This window comes from Natator depressus, chromosome 14 (genome assembly GCF_965152275.1).
Source record: "Natator depressus isolate rNatDep1 chromosome 14, rNatDep2.hap1, whole genome shotgun sequence".
Lineage (NCBI taxonomy): Eukaryota > Metazoa > Chordata > Testudines > Cheloniidae > Natator > Natator depressus.
This window is the reverse complement of record NC_134247.1, coordinates 25,017,247-25,038,453: the sequence shown is the minus strand read 5'-3', so window position 1 is coordinate 25,038,453 and position 21,207 is coordinate 25,017,247. Positions and strand designations below refer to the sequence as shown.

The 21,207-nt window shown below is 48.4% G+C and overlaps 2 protein-coding genes across 3 annotated transcripts in view; both read left to right on the top strand.

Moving 5' to 3' along the window:
- Positions 1-893, top strand: part of ELAC2 (elaC ribonuclease Z 2) — a 31,231-nt gene extending 30,338 nt beyond the window's left edge. For both annotated transcript variants that reach the window (XM_074970539.1, XM_074970540.1), the window contains exon 24: positions 386-893. In XM_074970539.1, coding sequence (XP_074826640.1) covers positions 386-640 — 255 coding nt within the window. In that variant the 3' untranslated portion in view covers positions 641-893. The remainder of the gene's footprint in view (positions 1-385) is intronic.
- A 5,639-nt stretch (positions 894-6,532) lies between these two features.
- DNAH9 (dynein axonemal heavy chain 9) overlaps positions 6,533-21,207 on the top strand; it is a 397,352-nt gene continuing 382,677 nt past the window's right edge. Inside the window, exons 1-4 of the mRNA XM_074971509.1 lie at positions 6,533-6,937; positions 14,444-14,640; positions 16,684-16,842; positions 18,849-18,979. Coding sequence (XP_074827610.1) covers positions 6,533-6,937; positions 14,444-14,640; positions 16,684-16,842; positions 18,849-18,979 — 892 coding nt within the window. The remainder of the gene's footprint in view (positions 6,938-14,443; positions 14,641-16,683; positions 16,843-18,848; positions 18,980-21,207) is intronic.

Here is a 21,207-nt window from a genome sequence, read left to right as displayed (position 1 = left end):
ACATGGCAAAAAGCTACTAAACACAAACTTGTTGCTCCTTGCTTATTGAACTGAACAAATACTAACTAGCTGAAGGGTTGGTGCCCTTTGACTCTTATATTGTATATTCCCTGCCTTGTGCATGGAAGAGATCTTTTTACATAATGCCTTCTCTGGGGATTCTGAGTTAAATAGAAAAGGAAACACCCACTGCTCCTGTATTGCAATCTGGACCCCACTGGGCTGGGTGCTGGACAGACATAATGAGTGTCCCTGGTCTAAATAGCTTGCAGTGTAAATGGGCAAGACAAAGGGTGGAAGGGGAAACAGCGGCACAGAGCAAAATGCTATTCCTCTGCTATGTCTTCTCTCTGTGAATGTCAATCTGTGACTGATCACCTTTCAGGTGTGTTTTGGGGACTTTGTAACAATCCCTAAACTAATCCAGCCCCTGAAGGCTCTGTTTGCCGATGAGATCGTGGAAATGGAGGAGCGGAAGGAGAAGCGGGAGCTGCGCCTGTTGAAAGAGGCCATTGTAGCTTCAGAGAAGCTGGCAGACAGCGAGAACAATGCTAGCAAGTCAACCCCAGCCTCAAAGAAACGGGAACATGCAGAGAACCATCAGGAAGGGCCGAGCAAGAAGCTTAAAACAGCAAACTGAGCTGAGTGGTATATGGCTTGTGAAGGAAAGTAGCTCTGACCATGCTGCACGCTCCCTGCCTTGCTCCCTCCAAGCTTTGGGGAGTTTGGAGTTCTGCAGACCCCCCAAGTGAGGGCTTGGTGTGCTGGTGGTGATGGGCTGGCAATGCCTGCAACTGCTACATGGGTGGGATTGCCCATTGTACTGATGTTACTAAGCATATAATAAGCAGTGACAAGGTCTCTGGCCCATGTCCACACATGCAGTTCATGTTTCTCAACAGTGCTACCAGCCCATCTGTCAACTTCCAGCTGCCTTTCTTCCCTCAAGTGTTTTTATTTATTTTTGGTTTTAGATTGGAAGCTGTTGCATGTAACAACAGTTGTGGTGACAGGAAATCGCTGAAGATGAGGTCCACAAAACCCCCTTGGGGCCATGGAATCTCCCAGAGTATGTTGGGAAAGCCCCTGCTTACTGTTGTGGGAATATAACAATGTAAATAAGGGTCTGAACCCAGAGGGTAAGATGAGGTAATTCCATAATAAAATGGGACCTGATTAACAGTTTATTTTGGAGCTTGAGCTCCACTGGAACAGAGGAATCTCGAGTAATTTTGCAGTGTTCATCTTTATTACTATGGCTTTCTCAGTTTGATTCTATAAATTATGCTTGCTAGCAGATCATTGCAGATGTGATCTCTTCATAGTGCTGATCTGAACAAAACAAACTGGGAATAGCTGAGTATGACCCTGATCCCAAATTGCTGTCGTAGCCCTGCTGGAAAGACCAGATTCTCACATGTGCTTGAGCTATGGGTAGGGATTCATGCCCCCTCTAGCATTACTCTGTATCACTTCAGTGCAGGGAAAATAATCTCCTCTGCCCACAATCAGCTCATTTTGTTAGTGTAAATAAGGAGCTGATCCCAGAGTTGGATGCTTCTCCTCTGCTGCCCCAGGGGGAAGAGACTGAAGTGCTAAAAAGGACAGCATCGCTTTTTCAGTCAAAGGGCCACATGGCTGGTTAGATTCCAAAGGACTGAGTTCATCTAGCTGATCAAGTACTGGATAAGGGGAAAGGGAAGGGTCACAAGTGAACTAACATAATGGAGGGTGTGCTACTGACAGCAAAGGAGTGCTGTTCTAACCAGTGGAACAATTTACCAAGGGCCATGAAGGATTTTCCATCAAGACTGGATTTTTTAAAAAAGAGATTCTTTAGTTCAAAGGGAATTAGTGGGGGTGTTCTGTGACCTGTGCTCTATGGGAGGTCAGACTAGATCAGGGGTTCTCAAACTGGGGGCTGGGACCCCTCAGGCTCACAAGGTGGTTACATGGGGGGTTGCACACTGTCAACCTCCACCCCAAACCCTGCTTTTCCTCCAGCATTTATAATGATTAATATATTTAAAAGCCTTTAATTTATAAGGGGGGGGGGTCATACTCAGAGGCTTGCTATGTGAAAGGGGTCACCAGTAAAAAAGTTCGAGAGCCACTGGACTAGATCATCAGTAGCTCTTTCTGACCTTGGATCTCTGAATCTGATGCTGTCAAACTAGTGGTGTTCCTTACTTGGTTCAGCTGTGTGGTTATTGCAACAGTTGCATGTGCATGTATGGGCAGACCCTGTTTAACTGTCTGGTTTAATCAGAAGTTTTTTCCTGTACTGAAAGCTAATTTTAAGCAACTAATTCTATATGAAAGGTTTGCTCATGAAATGGTGGTAGCAAAGCTTTAAGAATGCTAAATCTTCAGTATGAGTGAAAATTGAGACAAATTGGCTAAATAACAAATCATTTGTGGTTTAGCAGGGCTGTAACATCATCTACTAAGGGAAGCTATAATAAGTACAATTTAATACTGCACAAAGTCTCAATGTTTTGAGACCATGTGACACTTATTTATCCCCTAGGCATGCAGCCCTGTGTAGTGTAAAATAGCTGCTCGTCAACAAGGCACAGTGACAGCACACTCGTAAGAAGTCTCCTGTTTCTCAAAAGGTTGAGACACATACGAAGTAATAAAGAATTTTTAGGTAAAGCTATTACTAAAATGCAGGCAAAGGAGTACTGGGAAAATCTGAACCCATCCAATACAGCAAGTCTCCAGCTGAGGGTAGGAATTGTTTCACAAGTCTGTAGAGCCATTGCCACCAAGTCATGGATAAACGGAGGGATTGAATAAGAATAGAAACCCCCCCCCCCCCCCCCTGTGCTGTACCAGTCTTCCACACCAAGGCAAGAGCAATCCTGGCTCTTTACTTATGCTCATTACTTAGTAAATAAATGGAAAAGTTACTCAGTACCCTCTGGAAAGCTGCAGTGGAGGGGCTGGGCAGGGCTAAAGCTAGGTACACTATTTCCACTCATCTGTCATTCTAACTGCAAAGTCAGGGACACCTCTTGTGGTGCACATGTGAATTGCTCTGGCTGGAGCTTGGCTAGGGCTAACTGCTTCCCCAGGGTGAGATTGCCCTCTTGTTCCCCACTTTGAAGTGCAGGCTGCTACCCCCACCCACATACTCTTGTTTTCTCCCTGCTGCTGCACCTGTCATTTCTGCCACACTGCCCAACACTCAGCAGCCCCTGTCTAGAAACACAGCTGGCTTCTGTCCACCCTGCCCAAATGAAACCTGGTACCTCCCTTTCCCTGCTCTGCAAGAAGGGCTGGTACAATCTAGGCTCCTCTCACTAGGCTGGGCAGCCTTGTGTGCCCCCCCGCTGCCAGGGGCTGCATGTCCCAGAACTGCCCTCTGGCTCTGGGAGTTTTACAGGAAACGGGGCTTTGTGCTGGTTTTGGGAGACCCAGCAAAGTGCCCCACAACGAGCTGCTGGCTGAGGTGGTACCGCTGCCACAGGCAGATTGAGCACATGCAGGGCAAGGACCAGCTCTGGCGGAAAACGTTACATAAGAGCCAAGACGAAAGGTCCATCTAGCCCAATATCTGGTCTTCTGACAGTGACCGATGCCAGGTACCCTAGAGGGAATGAACAAAACAGTAATCAAGTGATCCATCCTCTATCATCTACTCCCAGCTTCTGGCAATCAGGGGCTAGGGACACGATCCCTGCCCGTCCTGGCTCATAGCCACTGATGGACCTATCCTACAGGAACTTCTCATTTTTTAAAACCAGGTATGCTTTTGGTCTTCACAGCTTCCGCTAGCAAGGAGTTTCACAAGTTGACTGTGTGTTGTGTGAAAAAACACTTCCCGTTGTTTTAAATGTGCAGACTATTTCATGTGGTGAGCCCTAGGTCTTGTGTTATGAGAAGGAGAAAATAGCACTTCCTTAAAGTCTGTTTTATTAATCTCCCCTCATACCGAAGCTGTTCCATGCCATCATCATTTTTGTTGCCCTTTTCCTGTACCTTTTCCAGTTCCAATATAGTGTTGCTCCCTCTACTACAGGGAGATGCTCCCTGTAGTATCTTCTTGGGCCAGTTCCACCTCCACATACAGAGTCAGATCCAGAGGAGTTGGAGGGTGACAATCCTAGCCCCTTAAGTCAATGGCCCAGGGTTTCACCCTGAGACTGTAGGTCCTGTGGTGAGTAGCATGTCTACAGCCAGCTTAGCTGCACTGACCCCAACATGATTTGTAGTACCATAGTGCTAGGTGCTGTACAAACACAACAGTTCCTGCCTCTAAAGAGTTTACAGTCTCTAAAACAAGACAACACGGGGGAGTACAAGGAGACAATAGTGAGCAGTGTGAAGGGCAGTGGTCTCAGGACACCAGCAGCCTAACTTGTCAAGTTTTTGTAGGCCTGGAGAATTTGAAGGAGTGTAATCAAGTTAGGCCTGATCTACACTTCCAACTTAGAGCTAGTTACATCACTGAGGGCTATGAAAAATGTCATGTCCAAGAACTCTTCCGTCAACCTAGCTACCAAATCTGAGGGATTAATTACATGGACAGAAAAAACCCTTTCTGTTGATGTAGGAAGCATCTACCCTATGGCGCTATGACTGTGCTGCATAGTGTAGCCATACTCTTAGTTTTGCAGATATTTATGGGGAGCTTTTCCAAGCTTGTGGGGCAGCATGAGAGAGAGCACAAAGGGGCTTATTTAAAAATAACAAGGGGGTGATCAGAAGTGGAATTAGACATCTTGATAGTGAATGAGATGATAGGGTGGGGATATGCCATGAAGCCATAAGCAGGTGGCTACTGGTCTAGACCTCGGGCTGGTTTCTACCCTTCTGCTCACCCAAACCGGGAAAGCACTATGCCTCTTGTGATACTCACACAGTCTGCAGGTCTGTCACATATTCCCACACAACCAGCAAACTAGCTCATGCTGATTGTCTTGAGAGAGACTTCCCCCACATAATGCCTGGTAGAAGGGGCACTTGACTACTAGCAGAGACAAGAGCCCCTGGGTTGTAATCCCTGCTCTTCATGTTTCCGTTTCCTTCATTCTCACAGCCCTTTCGGGGAGAGAATAGCTGCTATTCTCCTGCTTCACAGCTAAGAGCCCAGGGGCTGGATGAGCTCAAAGCAGAGACTAGAATGAAGCTCTGTAATGTGACTGTCTCAAGGCTTTCTTTCTTTGCCATGCTGTCTTTTGGGAAGGTTGGACTCAATTATCTCCTTGTGAAACACACCACAAATCTCTGTCCTGCTAAAGTGGCTTTAGCTTTTAAGAGTCTGTTGCTGCTTGCATGATATTGGGTGTAGTTGTTCAGCTCAAGTAATTGAGGAACCTGCATTTAGATCCAGAGAATACAAGTTCAGCCCCTGAAGATGACCCACAAGGTCACTGTTACACTTGGCTGTTCTGCTGCTAGACCATACTCCACCCCCAGAGCCAGGGGGAGAGCTCACACCCAGATTTCTAGCACTAGTTCACAAATAGTTGTGTCACCCAGTGGTAAAAAGTGTATTGTAGCTCCCTCTATGGGCTGCGCCTCACAGAGGATAATAGCAAGGCTTCACCAGCAGTTTTTCTGATATTATTTGTATTGTCAAAAGAAAAGGAGTACTTGTGGCACCTTAGAGACTAACAAATTTATTTGAGCATAAGCTTTCATGATAAATTGGTTAGTCTCTAAGGTGCCACAAGTACTCCTTGTCTTATTGAAGATACAGACTAACATGGCTGCTACTCTGAAACCTATTTGCATTGTGGTAGTGCCGGGGAGCTGTCATGGGCTAGGACCCCACTGTGCTACCACTCTGCAAACCCAGAGGCCCTGGCTCAGACACTGTACCGCATAAGCTGTTAGTGCGGTAGGTGGCTGTGCCTTGGATCTGAAGGTTCAAACCCTGCTTGGGGGGTAAAAAACAGCATAAAGTCTGAGCCTGCTCCTGTTCATTTTCGCCTCCCTGTCGATGGCCCCAGGAAGCCCACAACCACCCTCCTTGCACTAGCCACGTTGGCCTCTGGGAGGAGGAAGCTCAGCCTGGGGGAGATGTCATTCCCAGCTTGGGTCTACAGACACCTGCTAGCTCAGGGGTGGGCAAACGTTTTGGCCCAAGGTCCACATTTGGGAATAGAAATTGTATGGCGAGCCATGAATGCTCACAAAATTGGGCTCGGGGTGAGGAGGCAGGTGCCACAGTCCCTCGCTCTCATCACGGAGCCGGAGGTGCCGGGGCTCCGAAGCCACCTGCCGGCGGCTCAGGGTGGCCCAGGGGCCCCGACCCAGGCAGAGCCACAAGCCGCCGCCTCCTGCCGCTCACAGCTTGGCGAACCGGAGCGGCCCCGGCGGCTGCCTCAGGCGGGGGAGGAGCCGCGTCCTGCCCCGTCCCCAGAGCAACCGCAGCTCCGCCCTGTACACACGGTCGCCAGGGAGACTCCGCGGGCAGCCGGCGCGGAGCATCAAGCGCAGCCCCGGGCCCCCAGCGCAGCCCCCTGCCCCGGGACCCGAGCGCAGAGCCCCCGCTCCGGGGCGTCCTGCCTGCAGCGCCATGGCCAGCCCGGAGGAGGAGGAGGAGGAGCAGCAGGGGTCCCCCGCGGAGGACGCCCCCGGCTCGGACCCCCGCGCCCGGCTGCTCGGGGAGCGCGTGGTGCGCAGCCTGCGGCTGAAGCCGGAGCGCTGGGAGCGCTGTGCGGGCAGCCCCGAGGCGCAGCCCCTGCTGCGGGCCTTCCTGGAGGGCGCCGCGGGGCAACCGCCGCTGCTGCTGGTGACGCTGAGCCCGGCGGGGCAGCTGGCGCTCAGCACCCAGCTCCCCGCCAGCCCCGGCCGCAGCAAGGCGCTGTTCTTCCTGCGCAGGGGGCCCGGGCCGCTGAGCGACCCGCCCGGCCCCGGAGAGCTGCTCTACGGGGACCTGCCCGCCTCCTCCCTGGAGCACTTCGCCGCCTTGGTGGAGGAGGTAAGCGGGGCGCGGATGGATGGGAGCCCAGGAGCAGCCCCTTCCTCTCGGCGGTTCTAGGCCCGGGCGGCTGGCAGGGGGCTGCCCCCCATCTGGCCTGGCTCCAAGTATGTAGCAGCTGGGGGGAGCCGGCGAAGTGCCCAGCCTGGCCGTGCTAGTGCCCCTGGCCCCTGGGCTGGCCTGGCAGCGGGAGGGAACCTCTCTGGTTTCCACCTTAGTTCAGGTTTCAGAGAAGCAGCCGTGTCAGTCTGTATTCGCAAAAAGAAAAGGAGTACTAGTAGTCTCTAAGGTGCCACTAGTACTCCTTTTCTTTTCACCTTAGTTCAGAGATCTGTGACCCACCCCGACCCTGGAGGCTCTGTCCACCCCGCAGAATGGCTGAGCCAGTGGAGGTTAAGGAGCTGTAGCCTGGCCAAGCAGTGGGGTCTTTTACCTCAGGGAGCAGCAGCTCATGCTTGGGGAAGCAGATTTCAGGGTCAGTCCCTGCTGTGGGGACTCACCCAGGGGTGTCCCCCAGGGACACAGGTCACCATGGTGAAAAACAAGTTGCTAAGGGGTTGTGTGCAATGTTAAGGTAACATCAAGGAGAACAAGTTGCTAAGGGACAACAATGAAAACTGGAACCCACACAACACAGTGTAATGCTGTGTACCTCGGTACATCAGCCCCACATATCCCAGCTCCCAGATACCATCCATTCCCAGAGCAAATCTGCTCTACTTATCCAAACTCACAGGCCAACAAGATACCCTTAATTCTGCCCTTTGTAAGTCCAGGCTAGCCCAGAAGGGAAGCGTTTACAAAACCAAAACACACCTGTAGACAGGACCTGTTTAATGCCAGTGTTCCTGTGGGATTAATCTGTATTTCTCATGGTTAGCTTGAATCTGGGTTATTTATGTTTAGAAACTGTCAAGAATCACAACCAATATGTCCTTTTGTTTGTAATCTTAATACTGTGAACTAGGATGTGTTCTTAGTATTTTTCCCAATAGAGGTGTCACCTAATGACATTTTTTAAAATAAACATTTATTTTGAATGTGTTCAGTAAGGATTTAAGATGGGGAAATCTACACAATGATAAGAGTGTATGTGGAAGTAGGTGTGAATGTGGCAGTATTTTGGAGTTGGCATTGTTATATTAAGACATTGAACCTTCAGCTCACAGTTGTAGGCTACCAACCAAGTTATTTTGATTTTGTGGGGTAGTATATTTGTTTATGTGGAGCAATATTACATCTCAGTCTTTTTGATGGGTTCTGCAATTTGGTAAGTCATAATTGCACAGATTGCAGTGTTCGTGTGCTGTGACTTTGTTTGTAAATGGTGATAGGTAGCATATGAGAGGACTTGTAAACTCCAGCTGTTATGTAGAATTTTTTGGGTGTAATGAATAGTTTTAGACTGATGTCACTGGGACCCCTTTGGTCATGTGTCCTGAGCACGGTGCATGTTCTGATCTCTGCTGTGCATATTTCTTTATGTAGCTTTTTGTCCAGGAGATGTAAGCATTGTTTTGTGGCATTCCACAGAGGGTAGAGTTAAGGGTCTGACTGTGGTGACAATAGGTGAGTAGGACTGGTCCGCTGAGGGAATGGGAAGTGTGTGAGTGAGAGAGAGAAGAGGAGGGATGTAGATGAATGGCTTTGTGCTGTGTTTCCTGGCCTTGTGCTTTTGGGTTTTGTGTTGCTGTCTCTCAGCCACCTGAACTGTTTTTCACAAAGTGTCTTTTGTGTTTGAATTTCCCGGTTTTCTTGAAAATAGAGAGAGCGAGGCTGGCTCAAGAGGACTCAACCAAGGAGGCTCCTCCTCCTCCCATGTGCAGTTGCTTTGCACCTGCTGGGTGTGCAGAGTGGGGTGAAGCTGGTCTGGTGCCAAGGGCTGCATGGCTCCCCTGGGTGAATTGCACCGAGGGCTCAGTGCCAACCCCACAGATTCTTCTGGCACAGGGGATGTTTCAGAGCAGATCGAGGGCAGGAAGAGACAGGCCTGCACCACAGGGATCCGCAGGTACAGTGATGCCCATAGGGACTATGGCAGTGGGAGGTAGGGAGGGCAAGCTAGGGCTGTCCGCAGGCTGCTCTAACCTGCTACTGTGGCCTCTGTCCCCTGCCTGCCCCAGCATCACATCAGGGAGTTGCAAAGCCTCCCCTTTGGTCCCTGTGCTCACTCAGGAACCCAACGTGCTATAGAAAATCCACACTCAGATTGATCATTCGTGACTCTTCTATGATGTGAACAAACTGCACTATTGAGCTGGATCAGCCACTCACACTGGGGACAGGAGCAGGCCCTTCCACCCAGGGTGGGGCAGGCCTTGCAGATGAGCCCCCAGTTCTGGGGTGATGCCTCTTATGGGAACGCCTCTGCTTGTGTCACATGTGTTGCTCTTTGGTAGAGGGACCGAGCTGGGCCTGAAGGCAGTGCAGGAGCAGCCCAAGCTGCTGAGCAGGCTCCACCCTCTGCTGAAGATCTTCATGTGATTCTCTCATCTTCCCATTCTCCTAATCTGTCCTGTCAGCCAAGCCCTTGCCTCTGTGAAGGAGAGCAGTACCCCAAGAGGTAATGAACACTGGTCTTGCTGGCTAGGTCAGACTGTCTTCAATGACCTGCAAGGAGGACTTGAAGGAGTCTGAAGAGTCTCTCCTTTTGCTAACCAGGGCACCTGACCAGAGCCCAGTGTCGCGGCACCTTTTGTGCTGCAGTAACGTGTATGGCCCTAGCAGCTGGGACGTCATGCAATTAAGTTCACTGTTTTATTGGGGATTTTTCATTTTTTAAAAATAATTTCTGTGTGGCTGTTAATGTGAGAACACTGTACAGAGTGAACACAGGAACTATGGACTTGGTGGCCGCAGCTCTGTAGTAAAGGTTGACTTTTCCGCAAATGACACGGATTCAGCTTTTTTGTTACATATGACAGTTTCCCTGCACCCTCCCCACAATTACAGCGCGTGCTCCTTGAGCTTCGAATGACTTCTCAGAGAACTTAAACATAAATCCATTAATTAGTTTATGAATTAAAATTAATTTAAAAATGGGTCCTTTAAGAACCTTAGCAGCTTGTTAGAATCTGGTCAGTCATTGTCTTTTAACAGAGAAATTGGCAGAGATGGATCTTGAGAAAATCTGGTGCAATAATTAGTTGTTTTTGAAGATATAGATAGATGAATAGATAGATATTTAGGATTAATGGTAACTTGAGCCATTATTTCTTATAATTGAAAGTTTCCCCTTCAGCAGAGGCTGAGGGATAAAGTTCTGCTCTAGAAAAACTTACGAAGAATTGCCCTCTTTCAAAATGGCTGCCATCTCCTGTTCTCATTGGGACTGAAGCCACAGGCTACCTTTAGCAAAGGTAGCCAACCCCTGCATTCTGCTGCACCTCTCTGTGTCCAGCTTAGCTTCACTCCAGTTGGGACCCGTGGGAGGAAGTGTCCATCTTTGGTAAGGACAGCTTATGGCTTCAATCCTATTGAGAACAATTTGAGATGGTGACCATTTTGAGAATGCCATCTTAACTGAGGGCGAAACCAACTCTTTGGACTTCACCGGGAAACCAATAGGCAGCCAGTAGAGGTCCCAGAGCACGGATGTCGTGTGCTGCTGCCAAGATGCACTGCATTGTGCACTGGCTTCAGTTTCTGGGTTGATTTAAGGCCAAGCCCCATGTACAGTGCACTGCAATACTCTAATCCCGAGGTGATAACACCATGAATAATGGTAACCAGGTCCTCATCTGAAAGAAACGCACAACCTCAGTACAGATGAAGATGGACAAGAGCCTTCCTAAAAGATGCTGCTATATGATTATGATCATCTAGCAAGAGCTAGGATACAGTATTCCCTCAGTCACAGTGGCTAATACAGTCCTTGCCATATCTTCTGGTTGCTTCCTCCAACCAACAGGCATTACCTCTGTCTTATTTGGACTGAGCTTCAGCCAGCTACCTCTCATTCAAGTCCCAATCTCGCCCATGTGTAAGCGGGGGAACAGTCCCGCTATTGTGGGGAACTTTCCTGGCTTCTGCACTACCCTGGCGAAGTGGGCTACGGAAAGGATATGAGTCCTCGCTCCCACTTCCTTTACCCAGAGGCCTCCCTGTCCTTGAAGACTCCCCTTCCACTCTCCTGTCTGGCAGAGTCCTCATGACCCCAACAAGGCTGGGCCCAGGATTCCTGGGGGGCTCGACCCCCAACCCTGCTGTGGTCACCTAGGACAGCAGCTAGGGTGTCCCCACTCCGGGGTACTTTCTCTGCATTAGGCACTTCTCTGACCCACTGATCATTACATACAATTTAAAGCAAATGCAAGTTATTTAATCAACAATTAATTTTAAAAAGAATAAGGGAAAATGGGAAAGGTTAAAGGAAACACATCACCCCGTTCTGTGGCAGGGAACATCACAAACAGTGTCTCTGGAATGTCAGGGCAGTTCACAGTCTGTCCCTGGTAAGTCCCAGACCGCATTCTCAGACCCTGGCTGTGCTGCAGGGATGCTGTGGGTTGGACACTCGCTCTGGTGGTGGCCACACGCTCTCAGGCTCTAGATGGCAGGGCCCTTCTTCACAGTGTTGCCCCAGCCCTTTCAGGGTTACCAATCCCCCTCCGAGTCTGGCCTGCAGAGCCTCCTGGCTGAGGCGTCTCCCTGTCCTGGGCCCACTGCCCAGGGTCCCCCTCGCTCTCCCCAGCTGCTCAAGACACCCAGCTCCGGACTGCTCCAGCCCCAGCCCCAGCTCCAGCTCCACTCTGTCTTAGCGCCGGTTCCGCTCTGCCTCAGCATGGCTGCTGCCCTGCCTCCAGCTCCCTGGGCTGCTTCTCTGGCCCCTCTGGCTCTGGTTGCTACAGTTCTCCTCCCAGGACAGGTCTGCTCTGCAGGCTGCTTCTGTGACTCTGCTCCCAGCAATGACCTGCTTCGTGGGCTGCTTTTCTGGCCCCTCTGGCTCTGGTTGCTGCAGCTCTCCTTCCAGAGCAAGTCTGCTCTCTCTGGGCTGTGCCTCTGGCTTTGGGGCTGCAGCTCTGCTCCCAGGACAGGGTCTGCTCTCTCTGGGCTGCTTTTCTGGTCCCTCTGGATCTGGCACAGCTCTGCTCCCCAGCTCAGTGTGGGTCCCTGCTTTCTCCTTAGCTTGGCCCCACTCTGTCTGACCCAGGCAATTCTAGCTCACAAGGAGGACGGGACCCCCCTGGCCTCCTGACTCCCTGATTAGCGTGCCCGCCCTGTCATTCAGGCTGACTTGGAGCATTGGCCTCTCCCCATTGTTCCTGGGGACTGTCAGTCTCAGGGTCCTGATTTCCCATAGACCCTTCCCCTTTTAGTACTGGGAGATAGCCAACCAAAACACCCCCACTGAATGTTAGTAAGGGGGCAACAGTTCCATTACACATGCATCACAGAACAGTGGCTGGTTTGAATCAGACAGATGCACTGCTGGCTGTTAGCATACGAAAGCACTGGTCTCTCGTATCCTCTCATTACCCTTTCTAATGGCCTTGCACACAAATGGAACAAGAGTAAAGACATGAGGGGATCTTGCTGGGCTCCAGATGAGTGTCCTCAGTGATGAAGAAAAGTCTCCTAAAGCCACCTTCTGGAGGGAATGGAGTCACCAGAGAGCAACCCCATCTGCTCCTGTTACATTGTGCAGCTTAGGACAAATGCTACTGAAAGCAGCCTGTCGATTTAATCATATCAGCCTGGACACCCTGTCTCCTTCCATCACTAGGGTGAGATCATTTCTGCTAGAGCAGTTTCTGCTCTGTGCCCTGATTGACAAGGATCAAAGAGACCTGTGACATCTAGGTGTTCTGCAAGGCGTTCTGTGTCTATAATCTTAACTAGAACTGGAAGATTAGACACTGGGCAATTGTCAGCTAGATTGTCAAAGTTAAGTGTTGGTTTTTTGAACAAAGGAGACACACCCCAAAACAGTATTGTAAGAGAGACTGGCATGCTGTCCTCCCTAGGCTTTGGCTTTCTTCACTAGCAACAGAAGATCCATTCTGATCTTGACACAGTATCAAGACAATAATGCTTTAGCTGAGCTCCAAGTAGCAGCTTTGCAGATCTCAATCAGCACAGGATGAATAAATGCTGTGGAAGTGACCGCCACCCACTCTCTAGTAGAAAGGTCTGTAAGTTGTTTTGGTGGAAGAACTTCACTTGAGCACACAGCATGGGTGGATACAGAATGTGATCCCATTGGATCGCTTGTGGACTGAATGGGACAGGCCTTTACCTTTTCAGCAAAAGCCACAGGCAATATTGGGGAGGTTTTGAAAGGTATTGTCCCCACAGCCGTCTGAACACCTGAAGTGTGCAACTGAGTTTAGCATGGAAGATCACGAGGCTTAAGAACAATTGATACAGGAACGGTCTTATTTCAATCAAAATATGGGACCACAGTCCAGGCTTTGGGATGGGATGTTAGGATGGCTTCCCCCTTAAGAAAACTGTCATCAAAGCCTGCACCTGCAAGTCTCCTGTCATAAGGAACCTCCAATGACAGGTGAAAGGAGCAGATACCAAGAGGCACTGAAGCATCCCCCATAGCCTAGATGCAGTTAGGATTGCAGTTCCTTAGAGTCACAGTTTTTGGTTTTGAACATACATGGTGCTCATACCTTTAACATGCTCTTTTTAAAAGGCTGGCCACAGACTGAGCCCTCTTGCAAGGAGGAGTTGGAAGCCAAACCCAAATCCAGTAAAGACAAGGAACATTTTAAAATGACTAGTAAAAGGACAAGAGCTCAGAGCCATCCATTCACCCACTCCTAGTTAGAGCCATGTGGGTGTAAAGCAGGTGGACAGATAGAGAGTGATGAAGGGCTGTGTGGAATTGGCTGGGTCCCTTTTCTGTTCTTTTCCAGACTCTCAAACATTTGGGTTTTTGAAAGGTGTAGAATATAGGTAAGAAATACTGTTTTGGGGTGTGGTGGGACTCCAGCATCACATACTTTCCAGCATAACTCCTGCTGAACCATTAGCTTTTTATTTGGGAATAATATTTAGATTTCTGAGCTCTTTGTTTTAGACACTGATAAATGCAGAAGCAAGGAGCAAATAATGCCTACAAAGGAGTTCTGGCGTTTTGTAACTAAACTGTGTCCTTTTGAAAGGTGCTGAGCCTACAAACCCTCTAATTATCCACAAAACAGGTGGTGTGTTGGGGGCAGAGATGCAGGCTTCTTCACACGTGTCCCAAATATAAACTGCAAGGACTGCTACTGTGGGGTAGAGAAGAAGTAAATTGCCGTGGCTCATTCAGTCCTTGGATACTGCTCCGATTGCCAACAGGGCTGACAATTATAATGGGTGTTATATGAATGCCAGTCAATTAGAAACCAGCCTGAACCCCTTCCATGCTCATTTCATGTGGGCACACGGGATCCAGTTTGGTGGCTGGCTGATGAAAGGCTCCAGGGCCCATGAGCTATCCAGCCCCATTTGGCTTTTTCTTCTTTATTACTTGTCTGCTGTAAACTGGTTTAATGGTTTATATTACAGGTTGTAGCACCAGTCCTGGCAAACCAGAAGAACCACCACAGCTGGCCACATGTGGTGTCACAGGACATTATGCGTCATGTCCACAGCTTGAAAAGTAACATTTTTGTGGTTATTGGTCAAGTAAAAGGCAAGACCCTGCTCCCTCTTCCAGCAGGCTCCGAGAGAATGGAGTGTATAGATTGTGAAAATGAAAAAACGTAAGTGAAGTTTTGAGTTTTCATCTACTTTGCTCACCGCATGTTTGTTTTTATTTCTGCTAGGAATCCCATGTAAAAATAAGCAGGACTTTCCTCATTCACTGTCCATTCTCCTTGCTAGTCAGTCAAAGAAGTGAGGCCTAATACTCAACCTGATGGCATTTCTGTTTGTCTGCCTGTAACACGATAACTTTTGAAGACCACATCCAATCAGTTCCACAATTTCTGGGAACATTCGACGCATTAGTGGGAAGAACCCCATTGATTTTGGGGGCAGTCAGGAAACTAAAACACTGGAAAAGCCTCATTTCCTTACAGTGTCCATTTGATGCTCTAGGCAGATGGGGATTGTGACATCAGACATGACGCAGCCAGTCATCATTCACACCCTCTAGTCTAGTTCATTTACATACTTCAGTCCTATTGTTTGAAATGCACCAGCAAAATATACCTGCAGGTCAGAACTGGGGTGCTCTGACAGAGTGGGGAGGCGTGGGGGTTCAGGGCTGGAATAGTGGGAGCTGCTTCAGATCGGGAGCTGTGTTGGAGTTAGGCTGGAGCTTTGCACTGTGGCTCCCGCCTCACTATGCCTGGCTCAGGCAAGATCATTTTACCTTTGTCCACTCAAAACTTGTAGTTTAGCTAGACAATGTCCATTTGGTGCCACAGGTAGAGAGATTCCTTTGCCTTTACCAGCCAGGGGGCACTGTCAAGGGGAGAGATGACCAAGGCAGGCAGCAGGGTTAGAGGTTGAGGTTTAAGACTAGGGTTTGGGTTTCTCGAGGGAGGGAGTGCTGATTGGTTGAGTTATCTATGGTGTCCTCAGTGCTACTGCTCAGGCTCAGCACCATAAGGGCCTCCATGGGAAGTTGTGAAACTGCTGAAGCAAAAAGGAGAGGAAGAGGAGTGGCTTAGATTAGGTAACATTCAGTGTAAGTGAAATGGTTACAGGGTCAGGGATAGAGACTGTGTCCCTGCCACTCCCCACACTTGCCAGCTCTGCTGGCAGCAGTAGTGGACCGTGTAACCCTCTTGTCTAGTGGAAACAAACCCTGTTCTTTATTGTTTTCTTTGCCTCACCACAGTGCTGCTGCCTGTTTTGAGATGATGCATCTTCCTGCCTAGGGGCCTGTTCCCACTCCTGTTCAGAAGAGCAGGATCAAGCCAAAGATTGTAACTGAGAGGTTCAGTGATTAAATACTGCAGTGACAGGCGCTACAGAGAAACCCAGGATAGACAGGTCCTGAGAGAAGCTGGTCCCCATAGCTGGCTGAGCAAACGGAGGCCCAACTCTGCTCTATGGCATTTCTTTGTCTGTCTTTCTGTCTGACACACAATAACCTTTAAAGACTGAGCCCATTTGGTGCAGCAGGTAGAGGAACATTGTGACATCCAACAGTTATCATGAGCTGTGCTCCCCATTTCCAGCCTTCTGGGCAGCAAGCCGGCACTTCCTCTGCTCCTTCAGCTTGGCAGCCACCTTGCATGGTTTCTCCCCTAGCTGAGTCTATCTAGTAAGTCACTGGAGGCAAGATGGAGCAGGTTGTGCAAAGAGTAGCATTTGGAGAGATGATTCTGCTTGACGCATAGTATCCCCAGTGCTCCTCCTGGGATGGGAGACTCCACACCACCCCCTACTGGGCAGTAGCATACATGCCTCAGTCTTGACCATGGTGTGCAAGTTCAGATACTAAACACGAGCGAGTCTCATGCCCAGGGCATTCACATATGCCTCAGGGGGTCAGAAAGGAAGATGTCTGGATGCATTATTGTTTCTACCTGCCTTCCCTTGAATGATCAGGTACTGGTCACTGCTGGTGGCAGGATGTTGGCTTAGATGGTGTTATCTGCTATAAAGGCATTTTAGAAACTTTCTCCAGAATAAATGTACTGTACTAAAAAAAAGCGTGGGGATTTAAGATACACAGCACCTTGCGAAATAAACATTGGCATCTGGTTATTTTGCACAGGCATATCTGATTCCAGTGCATTGTCAGACAAAAGCCAAACTTCACAGGGAGACTTTATATTTACTTTCTGCAGTGTGGAACTGGTGGATAAATCTCTCGTACACGCCATTGAGTCAACAGTGATAGAATGGAGCTACCAGATCCAGGGAGCGTTGAAAAGAGAGTCATCAGAGCCACTTCTGCAAGGCAGCAACCCCAATCCAAAGGTGGAGTTAGAATTCTGGAAAAACAGGTGCGTTGCAGGCAGCCTGGCAGTGTGTGTTTGTTAGTCGAAGCTCATGTTGCATGGAAGGGAAATGCTGCAAGCAGCCAGCACTACTCAGACAAGATATAAAGACTCAAGATAGAGAAGTTTATGCAAGCTCATAAAATAACCATGAGCTGAAAAAAACATAGGAGGTCACTGCTGGTGCAGCTGGAAGTATTTCAACTGAGCACCAGTGTAGGGGCTGCAACTCTAAGGGAGCTTTTCTAAAATCCCCCTTCCATCACCGCTAAGAACAGGTGACACTTTGACGGGGACCCCGGGTTACAACCTGGAACCGTGAGACCGCTCTGCCCCCTTAACTCTCCAGCCTGGGCTGTCTCTCTCAATGCTTGGCTAGTGACAAGCAGCAGGTACTGTTATCACTCAGCCACCAGCATAGAGACACACCCAGCTAAGTTGCATGAATGCTCTCTAAGCCACTCATGAACTGTAAAGTGGGAGACTCCAGCAAATCTCTCCAGCACCCAGGCTTGCACCCCAGACAATGTACCATCTTACACTGCTCAAGACCTTCTCTTGAACAGTGCAAATGTATTAATTAGTTTGCCACTTCGTCAAAGGATAGGCACCAGCCTTTGTAATCTGAGCAGATTCCCCAAGCACTTTAGATAAACTCACTGGTAAAAATAAACCATTAAAATAGACTTATTAACTACAGAAGGATAGATTTTAAGTGATTATAAGTGGTAGGCATAAAGGTCAGAGATAGTTAACTAAGAAATAAAAGTAAAATCGCAGTCTAAATCCTAAACTCCATTAGACTAAGCAAGATTTGAATCAAACAGCTTTTCTCACCCCACTGGATATTGCAGGCAGGTTACAGTTCTTAATGCACCGGCTGAATTTCCTTTTCAGCCTGGGACCAAACGTATCAGTTTGAAGTCTTTGTCTTCTCAGCGTTCTTGTTGCCTTTAGTGTAGGTGGGGGAGGAGAGAGGTAATCACATGATGCCACTGTCCCTTATTTTATACTTTCAGTTCATGTCCCAGGAATGATACTGGCCCAGGCATGTCCTAGTAGGCTTTGATGAGTCACAGAGTTGAGCAATCCCCATTGTGTGGTGCTTGTACAACTGTCTCTCTCAAAATTATAAATCTCTTGTTTACAATTCCCCTGCTGGTCAATGGCTCACGATGGTTGCTTAACGCCTGCCTGGGTGAGGGTCACCTCCTTTGTTGCCACTGGAAAGCTAGTTGTGGATGTCTCCCAGACACACAAAGTATTTCAGTAACAACCATATAGCAGAATATCATCATTTCATACACACTAACAATATACATGTTTTGAAAGAACAGTGGGTTTCAGCAGATCATGACCTTTCATATGATACCTTACATGGCACACTTTGTATGAAATATCACAACCATATACAAATGATTAGTATGGGGGTTACAGGGTGCTACTTTGAGGTACAGTGTGTCACAGACATCCGTAAGGGCTAATGGAAGCCTCTCAGTGGGCTTCTTCCCCTCTCTCCAAGAAACTCAAAGCCAGTTTTTGAAGCCCAGAACATGTTACATTTTCTGATGAAAAGGAATCTGTTTCTCTGCTTGCAGTGAGGGGTTAGAGGCCCCAGTGGCAGCGACAGACCCTGACTCAGGAATCAGACTTGCTCCAAGCTGTTTTTATTTACAAAAGTCTCCAGTGGTTTAACGTGCTCAGCCAACTCAGTTAAAAATACAGAGCTAATTTCCTGTCCTTCCCCCCTCCTGCCTGGTACTTCAGGAGGGGCACCTGGCAATTGGACTGGGGGTGGTCACTGACTTTGGCCCCTGGACTGGGCTTCCCCTCGGAATAAGGAGCAGCCTTCACAGTGCTGGAGCCCATGAGGCCCGAGCCTGTGAGCCAGCACCCATGTAGTCTGGGTGTGAATTGCTCAACGCAGATGGAGTGGAGATGGACGTTTGTTTGCTTGGGTTCAGCTGCTGTGATCTCTACCTTGAGCTCTCATCTCTCTTGCTTTGCTGTAGGTGTGAGGACCTGGAATGCATTTACAATCAGCTGAAAACTAAGAAGGTTAGAAACATGGCCGAACTGCTAGACAGAGTGCAGAGCAGCTACTTCCCAGCCTTCAAAGCCATGTTCAGAGATGTCTTAGAAGGTGAGATTTGGGCACCCTCTTTGCCTTAGCTATGCTGATTTCATGTTTGGTCTTTTCCCCATCCCCTGATTTTTATAGCTGCAATCCCGACACGACTGGTCTGCAGTGGCATTGGTCCTTGATGTCCTGGTGGAGCCTTGGAGCCTGTGGGGGAGGGGATTGTTGGGAAGGGCATCCTGGAGGAGGAAGGGGCAGAAGGGTTAGAGGTTTGGAATTGTAGATGACTCTGCAGTTTTGGTACCATACTGGGACCAGTCTGATTACTGGTCTGTGGATCCAGAAACCTTCCAAAGGTCACGAAGAGGAATTTTGGGATTTGTTCCACCTTTAATAATAATCTCATATTAATCCAGAGTGCCTCATCCTGATGGATTAATGTCACCTTCTACTACAGTGTGATCGTGGTGACTGTTTTACAGCAAGCCACAGCCCTTCACAACAGTTTAGGGTAAGAAAAGTTGAATACTGTATCCAACTGGAACTACAAGGGGAGTTTTCATTAGACTACTTATTGCCCAAACTGGAATTTAGCCTGGACACCAGGGTTCACACCCAAGTCTTGTGAAAATAATAGTTTGCAACTGCTGCAGGCAGAGCACCTTTTGGTCTGAGGATATCAAGGCACTTGATAAAGGTGGGAAAATATTGTTCTCCCTGTTTTTCCTGAGGAGTCATTGCAGGTGTGGAAATGTGACATGACCAAGGTCACACAGCAGGTCAGTGGCTTGGCTGAGTAGATAACTCAGATTTTGATTCTGAGTCCTCTGCTCTGACAAAAAGTCTGCACTATCTCCAGGAAAAGTGCAATGGGTCTGAGTGCAATAAATGGTCAGGTCCTTGGTTTTATGTTTCATCTGAAAAGAGTGTCTTCTAGCATTATGTTGGACTCCTTAGAATCACTCCATACAGCTCCTGGGATCTTCTTCAAGATCTTCCATCCAGTACTGAGCTGCTTAGATCATAAGATCTGACAAGACCATTGTCCTAATTGGTATCACTTCTAAAGAAGATGTAGTTATAAAAGATTAAAGCCTGGGTTAGTGTCTTCTAGGTGATGCAGGGGATTAACATTCCAGCCTTTCTCCTCTTCTTATTTTGCCCTCCCAGTGCATTTACACTGGAACAAGAGGAACTACTCCTTTGGGCAGACAAAAGACCTTTGCCTCCCTATTTAAATCAGAATTGTAAGAATGTTGACACATTTATTCAGTAATTTTGTCATTTTACAGAAAAAAAAGCATAGTTTCTAAGAAGTTTTCTACTGTCTGTCTTTGAGAAGCAAAATTACAGCCAAGCAATGCCCAACTCTGCAGAAGTTCAGTCTTCTCAAGTAAGCCATGCCCAGTGGAATCCAGTCCAGCCCAAACAAAATCCTGAGAATTCACGATAGTTTCCTTCATTATTGGGGAAGGAGGAATCTCTGAGATGGCCATGAGGGCTAGCTTGATAAGGGGATTTAGGCTGAGCGTTACAGCGCCTAAGCCCCACCCCCTCAAAAGAACTTTAGTGCCTAAGTCTGGGTCAGAGGTAGGGGCTTCCCTCTGCTCGGCATTCACCGCTATTGAACCCGCTCCTGGAGTTAGGCTGACCTGGCTTAAGCACCTTTCTCAAGAAGAAATGAGGAGGTGTGGTTGGTACCATTCCCACCATACCCAATGGTTCGAGCACTCTTCCAGGTTGCGGGAAACCTAGTTTCAAATCCCTGCTCTGCTCAACTTGATCAACTCCTGCTTTTCCTGTTTGGTGAGTTACACAGTGACAGAGGGTTACAATGCAAATGCTCAATATAACTTCATACCATGGCATACAGATATAAGTAGGATGAATGCATGCAGCATCCTACAAGCATTCCATAAAGTCTAAACACTTCCTTATTACACTAATACCCATTTTAACTGTATTAACTCACAGGTGAGCCAGACTGGTTTCTGGTTATGCGTTTGTCAGTGTTCAGTGAGGCATGAGCTGGCACCTGGTCTGCCAGCATCGCAGCCAGTATCTCTCACTCCTTCATAACCATTCTAATCGTTGTTAATGTTAGAGAGACAAGCTGTCTGTTCTAAATTAGTTCTTCAAGTATTACTCTCCTAAACAACTAACACTCTTGTATCAATTGGCAAGCAGGTTTATAGCCTGCAGAACTGTTTTTTGTGTACCCTTCTTTGCTATTGCTAAGTCTTATTTTGTAAGCAAGTAGTTTTTAAGTGAGATGAAACTAGGGGTACACA